Source organism: Harmonia axyridis, chromosome 6, assembly GCF_914767665.1.
Source record: "Harmonia axyridis chromosome 6, icHarAxyr1.1, whole genome shotgun sequence".
NCBI classification, from domain to species: Eukaryota; Metazoa; Arthropoda; class Insecta; order Coleoptera; family Coccinellidae; genus Harmonia; species Harmonia axyridis.
The window spans coordinates 33,437,495-33,459,353 of record NC_059506.1 but is presented as its reverse complement, the minus strand read 5'-3'; the positions used below and the strand labels follow the sequence as shown (position 1 = coordinate 33,459,353).

General features: G+C 35.8%; 2 protein-coding genes across 2 annotated transcripts; both read right to left on the bottom strand.

Moving 5' to 3' along the window:
- Positions 1-31: 31 nt before the first annotated feature.
- On the bottom strand, positions 32-21,027 carry LOC123682152 (cyclin-dependent kinase 5 activator 1). Its single transcript, XM_045620595.1, has 2 exons — positions 20,171-21,027; positions 32-2,799 (listed from the first exon to the last, which is right to left on the bottom strand). The coding sequence occupies exons 1-2, from the start codon at positions 20,924-20,926 to the stop codon at positions 2,401-2,403; spliced, it is 1,155 nt and encodes a 384-aa protein (XP_045476551.1). The 5' UTR covers positions 20,927-21,027; the 3' UTR covers positions 32-2,400.
- LOC123682147 (zinc finger MYM-type protein 1-like) lies at positions 11,468-14,284 on the bottom strand. The gene is made up of 2 exons (XM_045620583.1): positions 11,999-14,284; positions 11,468-11,903 (listed from the first exon to the last, which is right to left on the bottom strand). Exons 1-2 carry the CDS (start codon positions 13,866-13,868, stop codon positions 11,551-11,553), a joined length of 2,223 nt encoding a protein of 740 aa, XP_045476539.1. The 5' UTR covers positions 13,869-14,284; the 3' UTR covers positions 11,468-11,550.
- Positions 21,028-21,859: the final 832 nt, after the last annotated feature.

The window sequence follows — 21,859 nt, the reverse complement described above, 5'->3', positions numbered from 1 at the left end:
ACAGGAAACAAGAGGCAAATGAAACAGTAAGCATTTTCTACATTTATTTATCCAACCATAACATTCGAATACTTACAATATCAGTCACAACATACCAAAAGTATAAATAGGAAATAAAAAAACATCGAAATATCACTGGGTTCATTTTCAACATCCGGAGTAACAAAAAAAGTAATAGTTATAAATATGAAAACAACTTCTATCATTAATAACAAGGTAACCTCCACTAAACAAAAACTGTACATTATCAAAATGTGTGACATTTTCATGAAAATTAAAGAACATTCATATCGATAGATTGTATTCTCTGATACACTCGCGACTTGATAAAACAAAGCACAATGAATTGTTCTTTTAACATAATGAATAATATTCTACAACATTGCACTAATACTGATGGGAAATTGAAACTAAGTCTAAATAAATATGCCAGTTCTTAATCTTATCAATACAGAGTTGGTTCTTCTAGCTAGATCATTTCAGGTTCTCTTCAGATAATAATCATGCCGGCACATTCAGAAATAATCAACTATATTTGTACAGAGCCAACAAATATATAGAAAGAATCGATTTTTTCACAAATTATCGATTTTAAATGTGAATTATACATAAAATCATTATTTCAAATATCATATTATTACAATCAACTCTGTCTCTTAGTATTCAAAATTTTATCAAATTTTTCGAATTGGATATATAATGAGAGTTTCATTAATTCACTAGTTCTTATTACCTAAAATGCAAATTCATATTGATGAATTCACAATGAAAATTATGTTCCAACTTATTGCACATTCCCGACCATGTCAGTAATTTATCTACAATGAACATGACAGATCTTCTAAGATTTTGGAAGAATAAGAGATACACTAAGAACAGAACATTTGCACTTTTGACATTGAACAGAATCCTGGCAGAATTCGAAGGTATTTTGAAGAGGACTGTACCTATATATAATATCAAATCGATTTTGTAACAATTTTTAAGCTTTTATTCCTGTTTGAAACTTTTAGGTAATGGATAGATTCAACTAGTAAGATTTTTTTTTATCATTTCGACCTATATTTTACTCTATTTTCTTAAAATTTTGCGGGTTTAATATCTGTTTTGGTTTTTTAACGATTGTTTCCAAGACACTAAAATATCTCCCACAAAGCTCTATTAGGAGCAAATTCAAATTCTTTGTTCAGTCAAAATAATCAACAATTATTCATTAAATTTAAGGTGACACCCTGTCCATCAGTCGAAACTAGCGGTGTTAGATTATAAGTGGTGGATGTTAATTTGAAGCATAAGAACGCCTATTGCTATAATTGAATTTATAACCTAAAACCGTTAAATTCGACTGAAGAACTACGCATTTAAAGAATAAAAAAATAGAAATATTCTGATGGATGAGTAAAAATGCATCCTGTTCAACAACCGAAGAGGCAGGTAGATAAATATTCACTGCACTTACAAACAATGTGAGAGAACATTGTAAAATTATACACAATCAATAAACATAACTTTTTAGTATATCATAATAAGCGATTACAAAGATAACTTCTTCATTCATATATGAACATGAACACATTTCCTTAAATTTTATGTTCCCTTTCTTCACTTCTCGAAGGGTATCAAAGTCAAATTTATATAATAAACGATCTTATTTTATACTCACAGCTAATGTTTGTTCATATGGAAATCTTCAGGTTTATCTGAATGCCATTGCAGTTTTGGAGATTGCAAATTTCGATTAATACAAATTGCCAAAAAGGTAGGTAATACTTTTCTACAAGTACCTATGAGAGACTCGTGGAAAATCCATTACTTTTTTAAGTCTGGTTTAGTTCAGAACTAGTTACAAAGGCGTTCAGAATCTTTTCTGGACTTTTGTGGGGTTTTAGTATATTGAAATGGCGTTTTAAAGACACCATTTCACGTTAGGTATACTCAAATGTTTCCTTGAAGGCTCAAATTCATTTCTGACAATGAATGTTTTTCAAAATCGCTAATTCATAGAACGTTTTAGGTTGGTGTTTATGAAATGACGAATTCCCATCGAGATTCAGGTTAAAGAATTGTATTTTATAATTATTACTGACAAAGAATGGGTGATAAAGTTTGACATTGACATTGACACATTGACATTGACAGTAGACTACGCATTTCTGTGTTCTGGACAAGATACAAGCTGTCGGATGTGTTTTCAGCTCCTAACAACCTTTTCAGATAGGTCAAATTCGAAATTCCACATCTACCAACCCAAAATGGCCGCATTCTTCCTAAACCTGAAGATCTCCACTCGCAGATTCAAACGCATCCGCAATTTTTCCCTAAAAATCTTCCCTAAACCTCACACGGTACGGTAGGCAACTCAGCCAACGTCAATTTCACCACAGTACTGACGTCGTTCTGTCAAGCCGCAGTGGTACCACCCGCGTGGCAGGGTACCACCGGTACCGTCTGACACCCCATTGTTGCCATGCTGTTCGATACCAAGTTGGCAACACCGCACGCCTTGAGCTCGGTGAAGATTTCGGTGAAGTAGCCAGGCTCAGCGTTTATCCTGAGCATGCTGGTAGACAGTCTGTTGACGATGTCGAGGCATCTGTCCCAAAACCTCTCCTTGGAGTCTTCCACCAGGAAGGGTTTCAGGGGGTAGGAGATCTCATTGCCCATGTAGGAGTAGGAGAGGTAGAGGCAGGTTAGAACTACGGCTTGTAGGTCTTGTTCGCAGTCGATGTCTTCTTCTACTAGCTCTCTGACTAGCATGTACACGAATACGACGTTTGCTGGGTTGATGAAAGCCACATCCTGGAAAAAACAAAGTGGTTGTACGTTTGGTTTTACTCTATCAAAATAAAAGGTGTTTTTTTTTAGAGCTATAGAACTTTAAATTGCAATAAAACAACGATGGATTATTCGATTGACATGAATTTTATTAATCCGCAAGATAATCTTGTGGCATTACATTTTAAATATGATTTCTGGCATATGACCGCCACGGCTGGCTCGGATGTAGTCCAATCTGGTCGTCCAATTTTCGATGATTTTTTCCAACATTTGTGGCCGTATATCGGCAATAACACGGCGAATGTTGTCTTCCAAATGGTCAAGGGTTTGTGGCTTATCCGCATAGACCAATGACTTTACATAGCCTCACAGAAAGTAGTCTAGCGGTGTTAAATCACAAGATCTTGGAGGCCAATTCACAGGTCCAAAACGTGAAATTAGGCGGTCACCAAACGTGTCTTTCAATAAATCGATTGTGGCACGAGCTGTGTGACATGTTGCGCCGTCTTGTTGGGACCACAGCTCCTGGACATCATGGTTGTTCAATTCAGGAATGAAAAAGTTAGTAATCATGGCTCTATACCAAACATTGACTGTAATGTTCTGGCCATCATCGTTTTTGAAGAAGTACGGACCAATGATTCCACCAGCCCATAAAGCGCACCAAACAGTCAGTTTTTCTGGATGTAACGGTATTTCGACATACACTTGAGGATTAGATTCACTCCAAATGCAGCAGTTTTGTTTGTTGACGTAGCCATTCAACCAGAAGTGCGCTTCAATGCTAAACAAAATAAAATGGAAGTAGTGCGTGATACGTATTCCGCACAGAACCATTATTTAGGAAATAAAATTGCACTATTTGCAAGCGTTGTTCAGACGTGAGTCTATTCATGAAAAATTGCCAAACCAAACTGAGAATAATTCACTTGACAGCTGTTGAATCGGTCGTCATCTTGAACAGTAATGTCAACTTAAAGTTATATACCTCGAAAAAAAACACCCGTTACTTCATTCAAGGATGTGGAAGATTCTAAGGTTTCATAAAACGTGGTGTTCTTCATGGAGAAATAGGGATGCATCAGGGATCTAATGTAGGGTCTCTATTATACAGAATATTCTTTTTTGACACGACGCTTTATTACGATTGAGCGTTGAAATCTTTCTCCCTTTCATTCAGATTAAAACTCGAGTGAAATTACTTTAAAATCGCTTCTGAAACCTACATGGAACACTGTTCTGAAAGTAAACATACAAACATCAGAGAACCTGTAAACTATCGTGATATGCGTGACTACAGCCATCAACATTATCGGCTTTTTCAGAATAATTTTGATGGATGAATATAGGGTGATTTTTGTGAAAAACGTGTATATGCAAATGGTGCCATACAATTTTGGAACTGAAGGTGATTAAGAGAATGTTTTGATTTATTTTTTTCGTGAAATTGAGGTCACGTTTTGCTTTGTTGTATTGGATTGGCGAGACTAACATTATGTTTTGGCATAATCTATACTATATTAAACTCGTAAGCGCTCCTCCCACCGAAAATCGAACGATTTTGGACCGATTTTGCGGTCGAGTGTTCTCGGCTCTGGGAGAGATACGAGAAAAACTAAAAGTACGGAAAGAAAGAGAAAATGTCGAATTAACTAACGCGGATATTCCCGTTTCCCGATTTTTCGGGATTACCTGGGAATGAACGGATAAAGTTTGGGAAATTTCCCGACGAATTTCCAGATTCACGTCGACGTGAACGACCAATAGGAAAATACTACGATGTCCTTGGGTAGCAACGGGCCTAGCAACGTCCGCGGCAATTGACGTTTCTAGAATATTTCTAATTGTCGATCGAACCGGAAATAATGATCAATTCAGTTAATTATATCGATTCAATTACAGAAATTCCATATTTGACTAAAATATCGATACTAAATATGCCCCGATGGATGCTTTTCGAATTTTAGAAGCTGCAATAAGTCAATACTTGGACAGAAGACGACAAATGTCAAAATTTATTCATGCCGTGAAATGTTGAAATTTGGACGCATCGAGAAATATGCAAGAAAAGATGTTCAGATACGATTTATATCCCTTTTTCCATGTATATTTGATGATATTTTCGAATGAAATCGTTTTTAGTCCGTGGGAAGCTTGGTTTGCCAGAAGCCTCTACCAGGAGTCAGTTGGTTATTTGAGAAGTTTTTAACGAGAAATTTGAGGAAATAATAGAGTACAACTGCATGTACCGCCCTTTTATGATGGTATTTTTACGTTTTGTTGAGATTTTCATGGAAATTCGTCAAATTTTGAAGCATTCCGTTTCATGTGAATTGTCAAGGACATACGTAAATATATCATTTTGAACAAATATCAGCATTTTAAGGCAAGGAAATCGGTAGGTAGAGATATTTTAATTCGATTTCCTTTATATTTAACAATTTTTTAAACGAAATTCATGAAAATTCATCAACTTATAGAATCTCTGTCACCAGTTATTTTGACATTTTTCCTATAAGAAGCACAAATGCACCTAATGCAAAGGCGTTGTGGCCGGGTGGTTAGGGATACGGACCGTCGTGGAGTGGTGTCTATGCGCTGGAAGTTCAAATCTCAGCCGGTCGATATATTTTTTTTATTTTTCTTCCAGTTATTAATTCTTTTATTATTTGGCGGTGAATGCTTTGGAATAATGAAATGGATCAAAGTTTTTTTAGTCAACTGTGTGAATGATTTCTATTTAATAATCTATTCGAAATATTCTGACGTTTCAACCAATTCTGTGCTTATTCATAAAATCGTCGAAATCATTAATGAAACGTCAGATGATATTTTAATGGAAATGATGAAATTTGGACGAATCGAGAGGAAATATTCAAGAAAAGATAATTCAGATACGATTTCTATCCTTTTTTCCATGAATATTTGATGATATTTTCAAGAGGAATCGTTTTGTGTCAGTGGAAAGCTTGGTTTGACAGAAGTCTCTAGGTACAGGAGTCATTTGGATATTTGAGGAGTTTTAAACGAGATATTCAAGAGAATAATAGACTGGAACTGTATGTACCGCCCTTTTATGATGGTATTTTTCCGTTATACGTGCTAGATTAACGTTTATACAGAGTGTACTATTTCCGAGTACCAATTTCCGAGATGTCTCTGGAGAACTGAAAACTTTTCTTATAGTTGACATGTTAGCTCTATAGGTTATCATTTCATTGCATAATTCTTGAAGGTATACAGGTAGGGATTGACGATTATATACAGGGTGTATTATTTTCGAGTGGCAATTAGAAGTTCAGGTATTCTTTCTCATGGAGGAAATCATTGAGGAAATATTTGATAATTGATTAACAATTATACATTTATATATTTGTGAAAAATTAGACTCAATAAAATCTGAAAACTAGATTAATAGTTTCGTGTTAGTCGACTTTTAGATAATTCGTGAAGATATGCAGTACCCATATATTTAAAATTTTTACAGGGTGAGGAATTCAGTGGTCTTTTTAAAATAATAGGGATTCCCTCCTTCCCATCTTATACAGGGTGTACAATTTTCAAGCGCCAATTATACATTTCTGGAAAATCGAGACCTTATGAAATCTGAAAATTGGAATAAGAGCTTTAGATTTGTTTTCTCTTGCATAATTTGCGAAGATATACGTGCGATGAATATTTTTTATACAGAGTCCACAATTTTCGACCTCCAATTGGACGACTCTGGAGAAATGAAACCTGTTGAAATCTGATAGTTGAGATCTTAGATCCAGGATATTTTTTTTTTTGCATAATTGTTGAAGATATACAGTAAGCGACTGACGATCATATACAGGGTGTATTATTTTCGAGTACCAATTAGATTTTTATGCAGAAATGTGAAATATTGAACCATCGGATTATAAGCTTCAGGTTTTTTTTTCATTTATATACAGGATGTTTCATGTAAATATACAGTTTATAAAGGGTCGAGTTGATTGTCACTTGATAGGAATTATTCGATATTATTCCCATCCTCAAATTACATACAAGATGCGGGTTACTCACACGTATATTCATGAATCCTTAGTATCTCGCTTTATCTCAGTGCGATATCGATTTTACAGGAGATATGGAAGTATTTATGAATGAATTAAAATATGGATCTATGGGCTATATTGATCAACCTAAAAAGTAGATCTATGGGCTATGATGATCTACCTACAAGGTAGATCTATGGGCAACATTGATCTACCTACAAGGTAGATCTATGGACAACATTGATCTACCTACAAGGTAGATCTGTGGGCAACATTGATCTACCTACAAGGTAGATCTATGGACAACATTGATCTACCTATTAGGTAGATCTACAGGATATATTGATCTACCTACAAGGTAGATCTATGGGCGTACTAGTCTGATTGAAATCGACATTGAAATTATATCAAATGTAATATGAATACGTTACCATATATTTTATTATCCCAAAGCTCTAGATCTGAAAAATTCTAGCATTGTGGACTTCTCAACCTGATGCTTATCAAATTGTTAACAGTCATAACAAAGTAAGAAGCTTTTTTATTTAGGAAATCAGAGTATGTTGCAATTTCTGAATTTTTTCTCCACTCTAAGTAACGGGTGTTTTTTTTTCGAGGTATATAACTTTAAGATGGCATTACTGTTCAAGATGGCGACCGATTTAACAGCTGTCAAGTGATCTATTCTCAGTTTGGTTTGGCAATTCATCATATATAGACTCACGCCTGAACAACTCTTGCAAATAGTGCAATTTTAGTTCGAAAATAATGGTTCTGTGCGGAATACGTATCGCGCACTACGTCCATTTTATTTTGTTTAGCGATGAAGCGCACTTCTGGTTGAATGACTGCGTCAACAAACAAAACTGCCGCATTTGGAGTGAAGCTAATCCTCAAGTGTATGTCGAAACACCGTTACATCCAGAAAAACTGACTGTTTGGTGTGCTTTATGGGCTGGTGGAATCATTGGTCCGTACTTCTTCAAAAACGATGATGGCCAGAACGTTACAGTCAATGGTGATCGGTATAGATTACTAACTTTTTCATTCCTGAATTGAACAAACATGATGTCCAGGAGCTGTGGTTCCAACAAGTCGGCGCAACATCGGCTCGTGCCACAATCGATTTATTGAAAGACACGTTTGATGACCGCCTAATTTCACATTTTGGACCTGTGAATTGGCCTCCAATATCTTGTGATTTAACACCGCTAGACTACTTTCTGTCGAGCTATGTAAAGTCATTGGTCTATGCGGATAAGCCACAAACCCTTGACCATTTGGAAGACAACATTCGTCGTGTTATTGCCGATATACGGCCACAAATGTTGGGAAAAGTCATCGAAAATTGGACGTCCAGATTGGACTACATCCGAGCCAGCCGTGGCGGTCATATGCCAGAAATCATATTTAAAATGTAATACCACAAGATTAACTTGCGGATAAATGAAATTCATATCAATCGAATAATCCATCGTTGTTTAATTGCAATTTAAAGTTTTATAGCTCTAAAAAAAACACCTTTTACATACATATCATCAAGAAATAAATTGAAAAGTAAGAATTAGTCCCTACCTATCTTCGAAGAGCTTTTACTTTGAAAGAGAGGCAAATTAAAAAAAGAATAAAGGAGCAACAGAGCTTGACCTTTGGATACCTATATCTTTACCAAACTATTGATCGTTGATGAAGAATCATGTGACTATTATTTCACCAATACCTTATTCGTTATAAATATCTGTAAATTTTGACCCAATTTTTCTAAATGGTTGAGTATTCTAATACTGACTTTGTATAATATCTAATTGCTTTCTTAATGCTAAAATTTGGAAACCATGGGAGGTAGAGAAAAAACTATAATTGAAAAATGTCTCTTAGTTATAGAAAATTTCACAACTAAAACTAATTTCAATCTGAATGCTTATGTAGAAGCTACGAAGGAATAACAAATTTTATTTGGAACTTTAACATCCTGTATCTTTTTACCTGAGTCGAATCTGGAAAAGTATGAAATGAAGAAACTGTTTTATTCATTGAAAGAATTCTATATGGCTGAATTTAAAACCCCATTAAACGCGCTGTGAATCAAATAAAATCCTCCATTTTAAGTCCATCATATTTCCACAGAACTTCTTCATTACTCAACCAAGATTCACCCGTTCGAGATTCCTAGCAGTAAAATATGAGATATACGAGTTCTCCAACAATACTATGCAAATCAAGGGTGGCAAGGAACAGCGAAGCAGTAACTCATGTTGACTCATATTGAAAATCTCTCAGGGAAATTTATACTATGACCCTTTCGAGTTATGAGGGTAGGAGGATCATAAGGTTGAAATATGGTATTTGGCCAGGCCTTCAACTTCAGCCAGTGATGTAGAGGCGTCCTAAGCTCTCCAAATTACGTGAAGTGTACTCTATCTGCGAGCTCCATCAATTCTACAGAATTGGTTTTTTTTATATCTCGATACTGTGGACACACTTGATCCAATTTATTTTGGAGGTGCTATATTTGTCAGTGGGTCTTGAGTTTGCCTTGGATCGATTGGATTACCTGGCGAAAAACGGTTGGTGGTCTTCATTCACGCAAGATATTGATTAAACTTGTCGCTTGTACGTACGTCTTGTGCTGTTTCCGTCAACTATAATTCTCATTATTGATTTAACAAAAGGTGCGTGTTCAATATTCAGGAAACTGGATGGAACGGATATTTTTGTTTAAGAATTAAGAAAATATTTGCGTAGATTTTATCCTAACAGTATGAACGATTGAATTTCCTGTAAGAACTTAAAACATCTCCAACCAAAACTCGTAACAACTGTTAGATGAACATTAAAGTACTTTCTCATCTGATAACGAATTCAGGTCACTCTCATAAAACTGGATAAGGCGTATACTCTGGAAACTCAATAAAAGGTACACGTGGAGAAAGCTTTTATAGCAGTCTTTTTTCCTGGACACTATGAGAATTCTGGATGGGATAGAGGCTTTCAAATAAAGTTTTCTTTAATGTTTGAAGACAAGGTGGCCAATATGAGAACAATATACAGTACCTAATATCAATGTGTTAGAAAGAAATGCTGAAAGGAAAGTAACAAACTTTTTCCTTTCTTCAATTGAAGAAATATTAGTAAAAATATAATTTTTCTGTATTTTCATTTTTTAATATTGAATAACGTTTATAAAGAATCAAATTTCAATAATTTTATATTATAATATACCTACGTTTTTTAAATCACATATAATTCCACCAAAACTTGAATTCTTACTTCGTTTGAAGAGAACCGCTTTGATTTTTTTGTCTATGTTCGAGAGAGTCACAGAACACAAAATATTCACCGTATAAAAACAAACTACCAAATTTTAAAAGTACTTTATTTGGATATACTTATGGAATGTGTATTAAAACTTTCAAAGAATATATTCTGTTCTACTTTGTAAATTACTGTAAAATATAATCAATAATAATAAACTTCACCTGGAATTTCATATTAATTTTATATTTAAATATCCCGCCATTTTCGTCACTAGAATATGGCAGCCATTTCCTGTTGCCTCGATTTAGTACCTACTGTGATGGTACTTCTGACCTATTTTATATTCTGTGGCTAAGCCTCTACCTCTATTAGTAATTGTTGTGATTAAGTACTCATTTAGTATAGGTTAGTTGCCGACTTTGAGTCAACTACATTATTTGTGTTTAAATATCAGTTTATAAACTTAAGGTGCAGTGTTAGTGTTAATATTATGAACTTTATGAAAGAAATACGACAATTTTGAAGAGTATGTAAGTCTTTTTATTCATAGTTATTTGACCTTGTAAGATGTTTTCTTGAATGTTGTAGTTTTGAGAATTGTATTTTTTTGTTTTGGATGGTATAAGTACTAAGAATTGGTGAGTCAAAGAAAGAATATTAGAGTAGTAGTTCTGCCGCCTTAGGCGGCGGTTATGTTTAGTCACTATGGAAAACTTTTGCTGATTTGAAAAATAAATTCGAAATATTGTTAATGCTATTGTTATGAGCTTCATCACGGTCGATTATATTCTTCAAAAAGCAGATGAAAAATGTAATCATTTATAACGAGCTTAATCAAAAAAGATGTAGCAGCACCAATAGGACGTTTTCAATAACGTGGCGAAGAGATTTGAGCGAATTCGTTCTAATCGCGATTAGAAGGAACAAAAACAAAATAGACCTATCAATTTTGTCGCAATGTTCGATATTGAATAAATGAGAGTTTAAAGAAAATTGGAACACCTCATTCTAAATTCTCTGTTCAATATATCAACGAAGAATGTACACAGCTACCAGTAGACAAGTATATCTTTGGCATGTTTCCACGAAAAATAGAAACAATTGGCGTATTAAAAAGACATGGAGGATAGAAATCCTCCAGAGTGGCTAAAGAAAGTGTTTCATTTTTAATAAAATATCCGCAATTCAAATTTTTTCAATACTATATGTTTTTCGGTCTGATACCTATTCGTTCATTCATTTATGCAATGCTGGAAATCAGTTTATCTTGGGATGTAATCAGGGCCGTAGCTAGAAATGAATTTAAGGTAGGGCAATGAAGGTTACAGGTAGGGCAGAAGTAAAAAATTGTACTCGATGTGATCTGATGAATCAATTTTCATCGTACCTACTTTTGAGTGTATGGTAGTATGTATATATAAAAATATTTATTTCTTCAGTTTATATTATTTCTTTCAACATGTTGTGATTAATATAATGATGATAAAAAACTTCCTCAAAACAGCTGAATCCTTCGATTTGTCATATTATTAAATATGCGAAGGACTTCATTCAGATCAACAGACTGAGTCCTTCTCTTTTCAAAGGCCAGAAATACCATGCCTGCCATTCTTTCGTGACTCATTGACAGCCTCTGAGGTCTATTGATTGCAGTTAAGGTTGAAAAAGTAGATTCACAAACAGCAGTGCTACATCCTATGGTCGCCACAGATGCAAAGAGTTCATATGTATCTTTGAAAGCCTCTCGCTGTCTGTACAAAACTTGCACTATGTCTTCTGTTTTATCCTCACGACGACTCAAATAAGCTTTAACCACTGTAGCCTCTTCATTTGATGGAATTGTTATACCTGAAAAGTTAATTTAAATTGTGAATTGAATATGAATAAACAAGCGTAATATTTTAGAAGCAGCAACATCATTTTGTTAATTGCCTTACACTCACCTAAATTTTTCAAAGGTTCCATTTTGTTCACATCCAACTCATCGAGACTCGCTACAGAATTTAACAGATCATCGTTGTCTGAAAACCTTCTCTGTAATTCAGCAACTAGTATGTCCAATGTTTCGAAATACTCAGATTTAAATGGTTGATCTTCTTCATTTTGTTTCGTTGAGGAACAGGAAGAGTCAAACATCAAGTAGTCATCCATGCGATTAGATCTTCTGACTTGCCTTTTTTGGGTGTGAGTCCTATTTTCAGAATCAATGCTTGTCATAGATTTAGCTTCTTCCAAAATTTGATGATACATTTCATCTGTTCTCAATTTTGTGATTTCATTTTGGACGCAATTTATGATTATTAGGGCGTCTTTCAATCCTGCGCTTCGGGCTTGTAAACTTGCATCTGCAGGCTGAAGCATGGATAGTATTTTTTTGGCCACAACCATAGCCATTCGGAATTCCAAATTAAGCATAATTTTTTTGATGCCGACACTCTTGGCAACGTCGTCACCATTGAATCTGTCATTTTTCATTTTATCTAAAGTTAGCAAAATCTCTGAATAATTATCGTTTACAACTTTTGTAACCGCCAAGTGTCCTGACCAACGTTGTTCGAGTAATCTGCCAATTATTTTTCCACCATACATTGCAGCTATTTTTCCATGATGAAAGAACTCATGTAACATGATGCATTGATCAAAAAATAAACGGATGAAAGTCATTTCAGAGATAGTCCTGATAACTATTAAATGTAAGCGGTGGTTATAACAGTGGACATAAGGAATTTTTCGGCCCAATTGATTCTCTATTCTAGTCGCAACTCCTGAAACTTTTCCGCTCATAACACTTGCTCCATCATAGCATTGGCTTAGCATACGGGAGAGATCAATGCCATTTTTCGTAAGAGTGTTTAAAGTTAATTCGGTAAATGTTGCTGCATCAAGATGTTCAGTTGTTGTAACTGTCAGCAACGACTCATTGACGATTCCATCCTTAACGTAACGTATTGCTATAGCAATATTTTCACGATTATTCTTATCCCTCGTTCCATCTTCCATTAGAGTGAACCAATTCACGTCAGATTCCTTGATATCTTTGACAATGGAGTTCTGTACTACTTGAACCATTGCTTGAATTATTTGGTTTTGAATTTCCGGTGAATGATATGTCGCATTTTGTGGTATATGGCTGAAAGCCTCCTTCAAATTCGGATCTTTCATGCACGTGTATTCAAATAAATTCTGAAATAATCCTTGTTCTTTTTTTTCCTCCAAAACATAATTTCCTCGCAAAGCTAACTCGTTGACAACTAAAAATTGTATAACTTCAACAATTGATTTCATGTAATACCGGTTTTTTTCTAAAACTTCATGATTTATCAAAGTTTCGACACTGCTACCTGTAGATATTCTGCGTAGTTTGTCTTGCCACATCGCCATGGCTTGTGTATGAGGAATTGATTTCTCATGTTTTGGAAACCCAGTTCTTGTATCACTGGCATTTTTCCAGTTTCTGAATCCTGTGGAAGTATAAGAACTTTGTTTGCTTCCATGGGGTAAAAATTGTTGACAAGGATAGCAAAAAGCAGCATCTCTCTCGACCGAATACTGCAACCATTTATATCGCTTAAACCAATCCGCAACAAAGGCCCTATTATTTTCTTTGGGATATATATTTAAAATAATTTGTTTTATCGGTTCTCCGATTCGTGCAATATCCGAAGGAATACCATAGTTAATTCTATTTCTACCAACCTGTTTTGCCAAACTAGTTTCCATAGAACTAGGAGTGGGTTTTGAGCAATGGGGTTCATCGTGATGAATTCCCTCTTCAACTCTTCGTTTTTTGGTAAAGAAAGTCCTTATATCCATCGCTAAATGAGTCAATCAACACTTCACTTCACTTCAATAAACAAACAATTATTTCGCTAAACTCTATTTTGGGTTATATGGGGATCCCCCTACCAAGGGGCGTATATTCCAGTACAGGTCCCATACATACTTCAAATGCCATCTATGTGCGGAATCAAGAAAATAAGCACATGAGGTGCTTCTGAAAATACAGCGTGCTGTATATATACAATGACCACGGTGCACTCTATTGATGTAGTTCGCAATCTCTAACAACTCGTGATTAATTCAGAATTGATTTGCGAGTGATAATTTTTTCCTCACGTCACATAATGAAATTTCCTTTGAATATTATTTAAATTGTTACTATTTTTTAAGGTAGGGCATTGAAAATTAAAGGTAGGGCATTGCCCCATAATGCCCCCCCCTGGCTACGGCCCTGGATGTAATATCTCCGTTTTAGAAAGAAATGCATAAAGAATACCGAAAGTTAAAATGAGAGCGCCAACGTTTTCTCCCTCCCCTTCTAGAAACTGTGAAAGTCCAGTTAGAAAGATGAGGGTGGTACATCATTTCGAACACGCCCATCTCTAGCCCTTCGTCAAAGCGATGTTGGAGCAGTGGCAGATCCAGGATTTTTTCAAGGGGGTCTGGACGAATTCACATGAAAGTTATACAGAAGGAAGTATTTTTTCCATTTTCAATATGCATCATCGCTCAAGGTGGTCATTGAAGTATGAAATGATCTTTTTAATAGAAACATCACTTGAGAATTCCTTTTTTTTTAATTTATTTAAAAAGTTATTTTCCTGGCCACTTGGTATTTGAAGGGAATGAAAAGGCTAATCTACTTGTCAGAAAAGGAGCACAAACTCTTTTCATTGACCCGGAACCTTTTTTTGGTATAGGCAAATGAACCTATAAGAAAGAGTTTCAAGAAAAGGAAAATACCGATAGGGAAATACTCTGGCGGAATCATCCTGAGTTGGATCATTCCAATTGCGAGATCCAAGAAGTATCACTTTCTTAGCAAAAATATACTACACCTCCTCACTGGATTCCCCACAGGGCATTGTCGCCTTAGGAAACACCTCATGGGAATGGGTTTAGCAGAAAATGACGAGTGAAGGTTCTGTGGGGAGGAGGAAGAAACTTTGGATCACCTGGTGACGGAATGCCCCGCCATCACTAGCCTACGCAAATTCTGCTTTGGACAAGAAACTTGTAGAATTGAGGAATAACCTCCTTTAAGCCATCCTAAATACTGGAGTTCATTAGAACTCTGGAACTGGAAGGCGAGCTGTAGATCACACTATGGCTAGAATAGCTCTGATGAGGGGCACAATAGACCATTTGGTCGCAGTGCAACGTAATCTCCTTAATCAAATCTTAATATTAAGAAGCATTGAAATATAAAACCTATAATATATTATAACTGCAAGGACAGGTAAGTTTTATTGAATAAATTGAAATTTAATTAAAAAAATAATAAATATAATCTAATTATCAATAATTAATAAACTTTATATGGCTTGTTTTTGACCAGGAATACTGGTTATCTTAAATGATGCTCTCCACGCGCTCTCCGCCCTCTATCTCGAAAACTGTTCAACGTATAGAGAAACTTTCGAAATAAAAGTTGTAGGGAATTTAATGTTCTACAATATTGATAATGACAACAAATAGCGGAACACTTATAGAGAACGAGATATTTGCAAAAAATGTAAAAAAAAGCCGATTTTGTGACCTTTGACCTTAGATTTTAAAAGTCGTGGACATCCTACAATATGTAGGTTTTGAAACAACTTTAAGGGTGCCAAAATAGAACTTGATTCAAGTATCTAGCTGGTTATCTCAAATCCCGACGTTAACTACTGGACTAAAAGTAAACACCAACTGAAACGGAAGCTCCCTTTTGATCTTATACCATCCAAGAACGTTTTTTCCATCGACCAGTCCTTTTTTTCATTCCTCCCTGCGTTCTTTCCACAAGGGCTGTCTGTCCCCGTCGGGGGTTGCAAGTCGGAAAATGGTCTGGTCGGAAAATTGACCTGCTGTAGCTTCGACGTGCCCAGAACGACGTTCAGGCTGAAAACTCCATAGGGCCACGGCTAGCACCCCTAGTTATCGATCGATGGGGGTTGCACGCGCTCGTAGGGTCGTTACGCGGTTTCAGGAACTTCCGCTTCCGCTGGCGTAATCGGGATTACGTCCCCTGGACCGGGAAAAATGATGCATCGGTGGATTCCGATGCACCTCTTAGCTCCACGTCCAGGATTTCCGTTGGTAATCTGTGCCTTGAGTTTGAGGTTGAAGGGATTTGACGAGGTCGAGGTTTTTTCGTTTTTGTCGCTTTGGAATCGTTCGAGGAAAGAATTCAATTCCCCCCTCACGAAAGGTTTAGGCAGCATCCTGATGGAAAAATTACATAGGCGTATAACTTTGCTTCCGCCGAAAATCTTTATTCTTCTCGTTGTCGGTGCAACATATGCACATATATTGTAGTTCCTCGTAGACTGGTCTGAACTCATTTGAATTATTCGCCCTGAAATGCCGATTTTTATGGGCATTCAGGCCGTTTTCCATTCGACCGTTAGCATAGCCTTTTAACAGATCCCTTAGGGGTGTGGCTTTGATCATTCCAAGTTTTTACACCGTTTTTTTGCATTTTGGTTTGAAATTTAACTTAACTCGAATATCGAGGGATTCGATAGATTCCCTACACTATGATCACGGTATACTATATCCTTATACTGTGACATAACCATAATATAACCTGTAAAGGCTCTCATCCACTTATTAATGATGGTTTTATGCACCGTTCCTAATAACTGAGAATTGAACGCTAACAAATCAATAAGAGCGTTTATGAAACTTTCCTAAGAACTAAAACTACGACTACAAAGTTGACCCTCTCAACTAAGAACTACATAGGTATACAACTTTGCTTCCGCCTTTTTTTCCGCAATTCGAGGCTTTATTGTGGAAAACTGGTTATACGTTTATGATTAAAAGTATATTGTCCATCGCTGACCACTACTTTCTCCCATCTTTCGGGCAGCGTACGAATCCCGCGTTGAAAAAACTTGTCATCTTTCAAAGCGATCCACGAATCGATCCAATTTTTTACTTCTTCATAAAACTGGAAGTGTTGGTCGGCCTGGCCGTGTGCGATTGATCGAAACAAGTGATAGTCCGAGGGAGCAACGTCTGGAAAATAAGCCGGGTGGGATAGGATTTCCCATTTTAACGTTTCCAAGTATGTCTTGACCACTTTCGCAACGTGGGGTCGAGCATTGTCATGCTGTAAAATGACTTTATTATGTCTCTCGTTGTATTGTGGCCGTTTGTCTTCCAATGCTCAAACGCATTAATTGCGTTCGATAACGATCGCCTGTGATTGTGTCAGGAAACAATTTGGTTATTCGTTTCCGATGTCTTTTGAATTTACATATACTTGAGATTTATTTTCACCTGTCGAAGTGTAAGCTGTTATTTTCAAACGCAAAAAACTTTCGCCGGCATTAATTTTCCTTCTTTTGAAGAAGTTTCCTATAATGTTTGTTAAAAAGTTTGCTTACTCATAATAAGATTGTGGTATATAACGTTGTGACTCATACTGGATATTCTTCTTGGGCGGGATATATCCCCCTCATCACCCCATTGGGTACGCCACTGGAGTAACGGTAAGAGACACGTTGGTGTTTACTTATTGTTATTTTATCATTTTATAATGAAATACATTGTACAGATTACCCTAAATTCTATGATCACTCAAGAACTATAGGAAGTATATGATAGATATCTTGATTCGTTTCCGAGTTACAGGGCGTTTCTTGGAAAATGACTTTCAAAGATTTTATTTTATTTTAATATCTATGAGCTGTTATGAGTATCATATCATATGGATCATAAAAATTACTGAAAAAACCTTATCGAGAAGATCATTGAAAAACACAATTGGTCGATGACCCACAAAATTTCAGAAAAAAAACTGGATAATAAATTACTTTCAATAAAGACCTCATTTGCATTGTCTATCTAATGACTAGAGCTATCGATAGTGGTTTATTAAGTGTCAATAACTGTAATTATACCTATTATTATCGGTACTTCTTGTAAAGTTCATGATTCTTATAGTGTTAAGTGTTAATTGCACGATCCTATTATTCTTCCATTGATTTGAATGAATTGATTTCCGCATAATTACTGAAAAGTCAAAAGTGATATTTTTGCAGAATACATTAGTTTCATTGAATACCGACCGATTTTACGAATATATGGGGCAATGGGGCATAACTAAAATATACATAAACAAAATTTGGTCGTCTTTTAGATGAAGCTTCCTTTTGTTCGTAACTTCTAACTTTCCTAGGATTCCTAAAAACTAGTGAATTATTACTTCTAACGGAAAAGGAAACTGGTACTAGTTACCAGTTTCCTTTTCCGTTAGAAGTAATAATTCACTAGTTTTTAGGAATCCTAGAAAAGTTGACAGTTACGAACATAAGGAAGCTTTATCTAAAAGACGACCAAATTTTGTTTATGAAACCAATAAATCAGATTTAGTACAAATACTTTCTAAAAATACTGTCAATTAAACCTATGTATTTTTTTTTTTAATCGGCTGTATTATTATGGAGATGTAACTAAGAAATTTTTGAGTTGGTAAACCTCTTTACTGACATCTTTGGTCCAGTAACTGGTATAGACAAGACCTCTATCTTTTTGGCAACAGATAAAGTAAATCATCCTGAAAGCTGGTTTGAGCAAAAAAGTATTTGAGTTACTTTTTCCTCTCGATTACATCAGAAGGAGTCCGATCTGATGATTCATCTGATTCTATTTTCTGAGAATTTTGTTTGGCAGCAGATTTATGATTATGTTCTTCAAGATTCTGAACAAGTTTCAAATGATGTTCTGCATCTAGTTGTAGATATGGTTTTTAGGGAGTGTCAAGTATTTTTGATTAACTCATTTTTTGGCCACTGCTGAAATGTCAGGTGCTTTATAGAATGGATCTATTTTCATTCCAATATTTTTTGCAGAAGTTGTTGCTCATTTTGGTATTGAGCCAAATTCCTCCCAATATGGATGTTCAATCAAAAAAGTATATTATTTCTCAAATTTAGATTTTTCGATCTTTTTCCCATGATTTTAAGGTATGAGCGAACAGAATATGAATCATCATTCACTTTATTTTTCATTAACCACTTACTATGCGACAAATCTCTAGAACCACCTTGGGAAGTTTTGAAGAAATTCTCTAGAAGATCCTACTCTTTTTGGAAGTGATAAATTGAGCTCCTCCTTTCCATGCCAAGCCAAAATTTAGGAACATATATGGAAAACATTTTTTGCAAGCCATTTGGCTTATCTTCATTATAACATTTGACTATTCTCAAAAACTTTTCGGTCGAAAGAACTTGATTTCCTTTTTTTTTTCTATAAGTTTGCAGCTTTTTGTGTTTGAATCCAGAACTATAAATGAGATTATTCAATAATAAAGGGTTGTAACTATCATATTCCCTGAGAGTTCTAGAATGATCTGTGCAGTGTGTTTCATAAAGATTCTTTATTACCTTCTTCATATTGAAAGCATAGTCTTCTTATATTTCTGGAGTTGTTCTGGAGTTCTCAACCTAAGGACTTGTTTCTGTACAGCATGAATTCCCAGAACTGATTCCAAAGAGACGTTCTTGTTTTCGTGGTATTGAAATGTACCACTTAAGAAATTTCATTCTGAATATCTTTCCAGGACATATTTCTGAATCTACCCCCTTCTTGGTGGCTCATTTTTCGAATTAATAAACAACAAATATATTTATGATGCGATCTACAATTGAATATTTGATAAACAGTTATCTTGAATTTGGGAAATATCAAAATTTCATCAACCAACTTGTTGGTTTTGTCTGCTTGCATGTTTTATCGCTGAGAAACGAGTATAGCTATGGAAACCTTTTCATTAAAAATAGAAGAAGTGGAAAAGTCACTAAAAAGTTTTGATAGTACACCTCTCCACCTCTTCATAACATTATTTTCTTCCGAAAGTTCTGCCTCAAAAACAATAAACCAAAACCAAGGTGTCCAGGCAACCATTCAAATGCAAATTTACTACATTTACAACCCACCCCAGACAAGTGACTCCATTATTCAAGCCTTCCCCCTTTACAAAGTGCGCAGTATCATAAATTTGTCAACAAAACAAACAGTAAACACCATTTTGTTATATTTACGACCACGAAAAAAACAGGTAAAGGAAGAGATCTCACGTGGGAAACCTCTACAACCATCCCTTATCTAATAAAAAATTCACCAACCTGCCATCCTTGCAGAAGGAGGCTCCTATCTACTGTCCTGAGCCACATTACAGCATCCCCAGCTTGGAAGTCCCTCAATTTGAAACATTTGGCTTGGAGGAACAAACCCAGGCATTTCAATAATTCAGAGGTTGAGGCTTGGATGACCGTTTTCCTAGGTGCAGCTACTGGTACAACTTGGTTCTGATTATTTAGAGAATGTTGGCTGAGTATACTCTGCTTATTAGACAACTTATCACAGTTCACGTTGTTGTTAGTGTTGTTGTTCTGGTTGTTCACTCTGACGATATCCAGGGCAATGGTTGATGATGATTTTGAGGTGGAATAGTACGAACCCTGTTTCTGCTGCTGTATGTTCTTGTTCTTGTCGATGACCGGATGTATGTTGTCAACTATTGGTTGCTTGTACACCGTCACGTTCTTGTTCTTGTTATCCAGCTTCTTCTTGTTGTTATACTCGGTGGAGAACCTCTTCCAGGACAGCATGTTTATGAAGAGACTGTGCTTCTTCAGGTTTTTTTCCAGCGCGTTCTTTTCCGAGATGATCCTAGCGTTGTCATTGTTGCAGTTGTTGATGTTATTGCAGTTCAAGTTGTGGTTGTTGGAGTTGGTCAAGTTGACGTTCTGCTTGTTCTCCCGGTTCTTCACATTGTTGAGCTGCTCGTACGAGAAGTTGTTCAGGGTGAAGTCGGCGTTCGAACTGGTCGTGTATACAGGGCGTCTCTCGCGCGGAGAGAAACTTAGCACGGTACCCATTTCGACCACTGGACTTCCGTGGGTTAGAAGCACATATTCCGCGATAACAAAACACTTCTCGGGGTGTCTTCTGCGATGCAGTGCATGCCCAGGGGTCGATCGCAGAGGGGTGGAGGCGCAGGCGCCACGGCGTCACCTAGCAACCCCCGTGATGTCATAAGGAATCAATATTACTACACCCTCTACGGGAGAAGATGGACTTGCAGGGGTGGATTCTGCTGGAGGGGTGAGGGATGGCTGGTTTTAGGGGTTGGGAAGCTGTTGTTTGATGTTTTAATTTGTGCCAAATCGGAGACGGAGACTTTGAGGGCGTTATTGCGACGCTGTTAATCTTAGGAAGAGGTGATTTGTTGTGGTGATGAGGTTGTTGGGAGATGCGTTTGTCTTCGTATTTTTGGTTCATCTGGGTTCTCGTGTTCTGATGGTGAAGCTTTTGAATCGTTCAAAATTGAGCTAATGTCCTTTTGGAAATTTTGGTTTTTGATTTAGAAATCTGACAAAAAAGTTGGTCTGTCTTCTGTCCAGAGATTTTTTTGGAAACTATCAATACTATCTTTATAAAATTTGCTGTTGTTGTACTTCATTGATCTTCCTATTTCGAGAACTCGGTCCATGAATTTTGAAGGGTAAAATTTCATAGAATTGAATATCGAAAATCCAAATCAACTTCACGATTTGACAAGATACATGACTACAAAGCTCATTCAATATTAAATACTAGTCCTAATAAAGGGTTTGAAATAAGAATAAGAAAATGATTATTCACAGATAAATTTGTTTGAATAAATAAATGAAATTAATAAGCTTTATTTAGCACTCGGCTGTTGAAAACAATATAAATGTAATACACTAACTCAACTCAATTCTTCATAAATATAACTCATAAAACACTTTTCAAATTCTTTATAATTATTGCAATATTTAATATTTTCA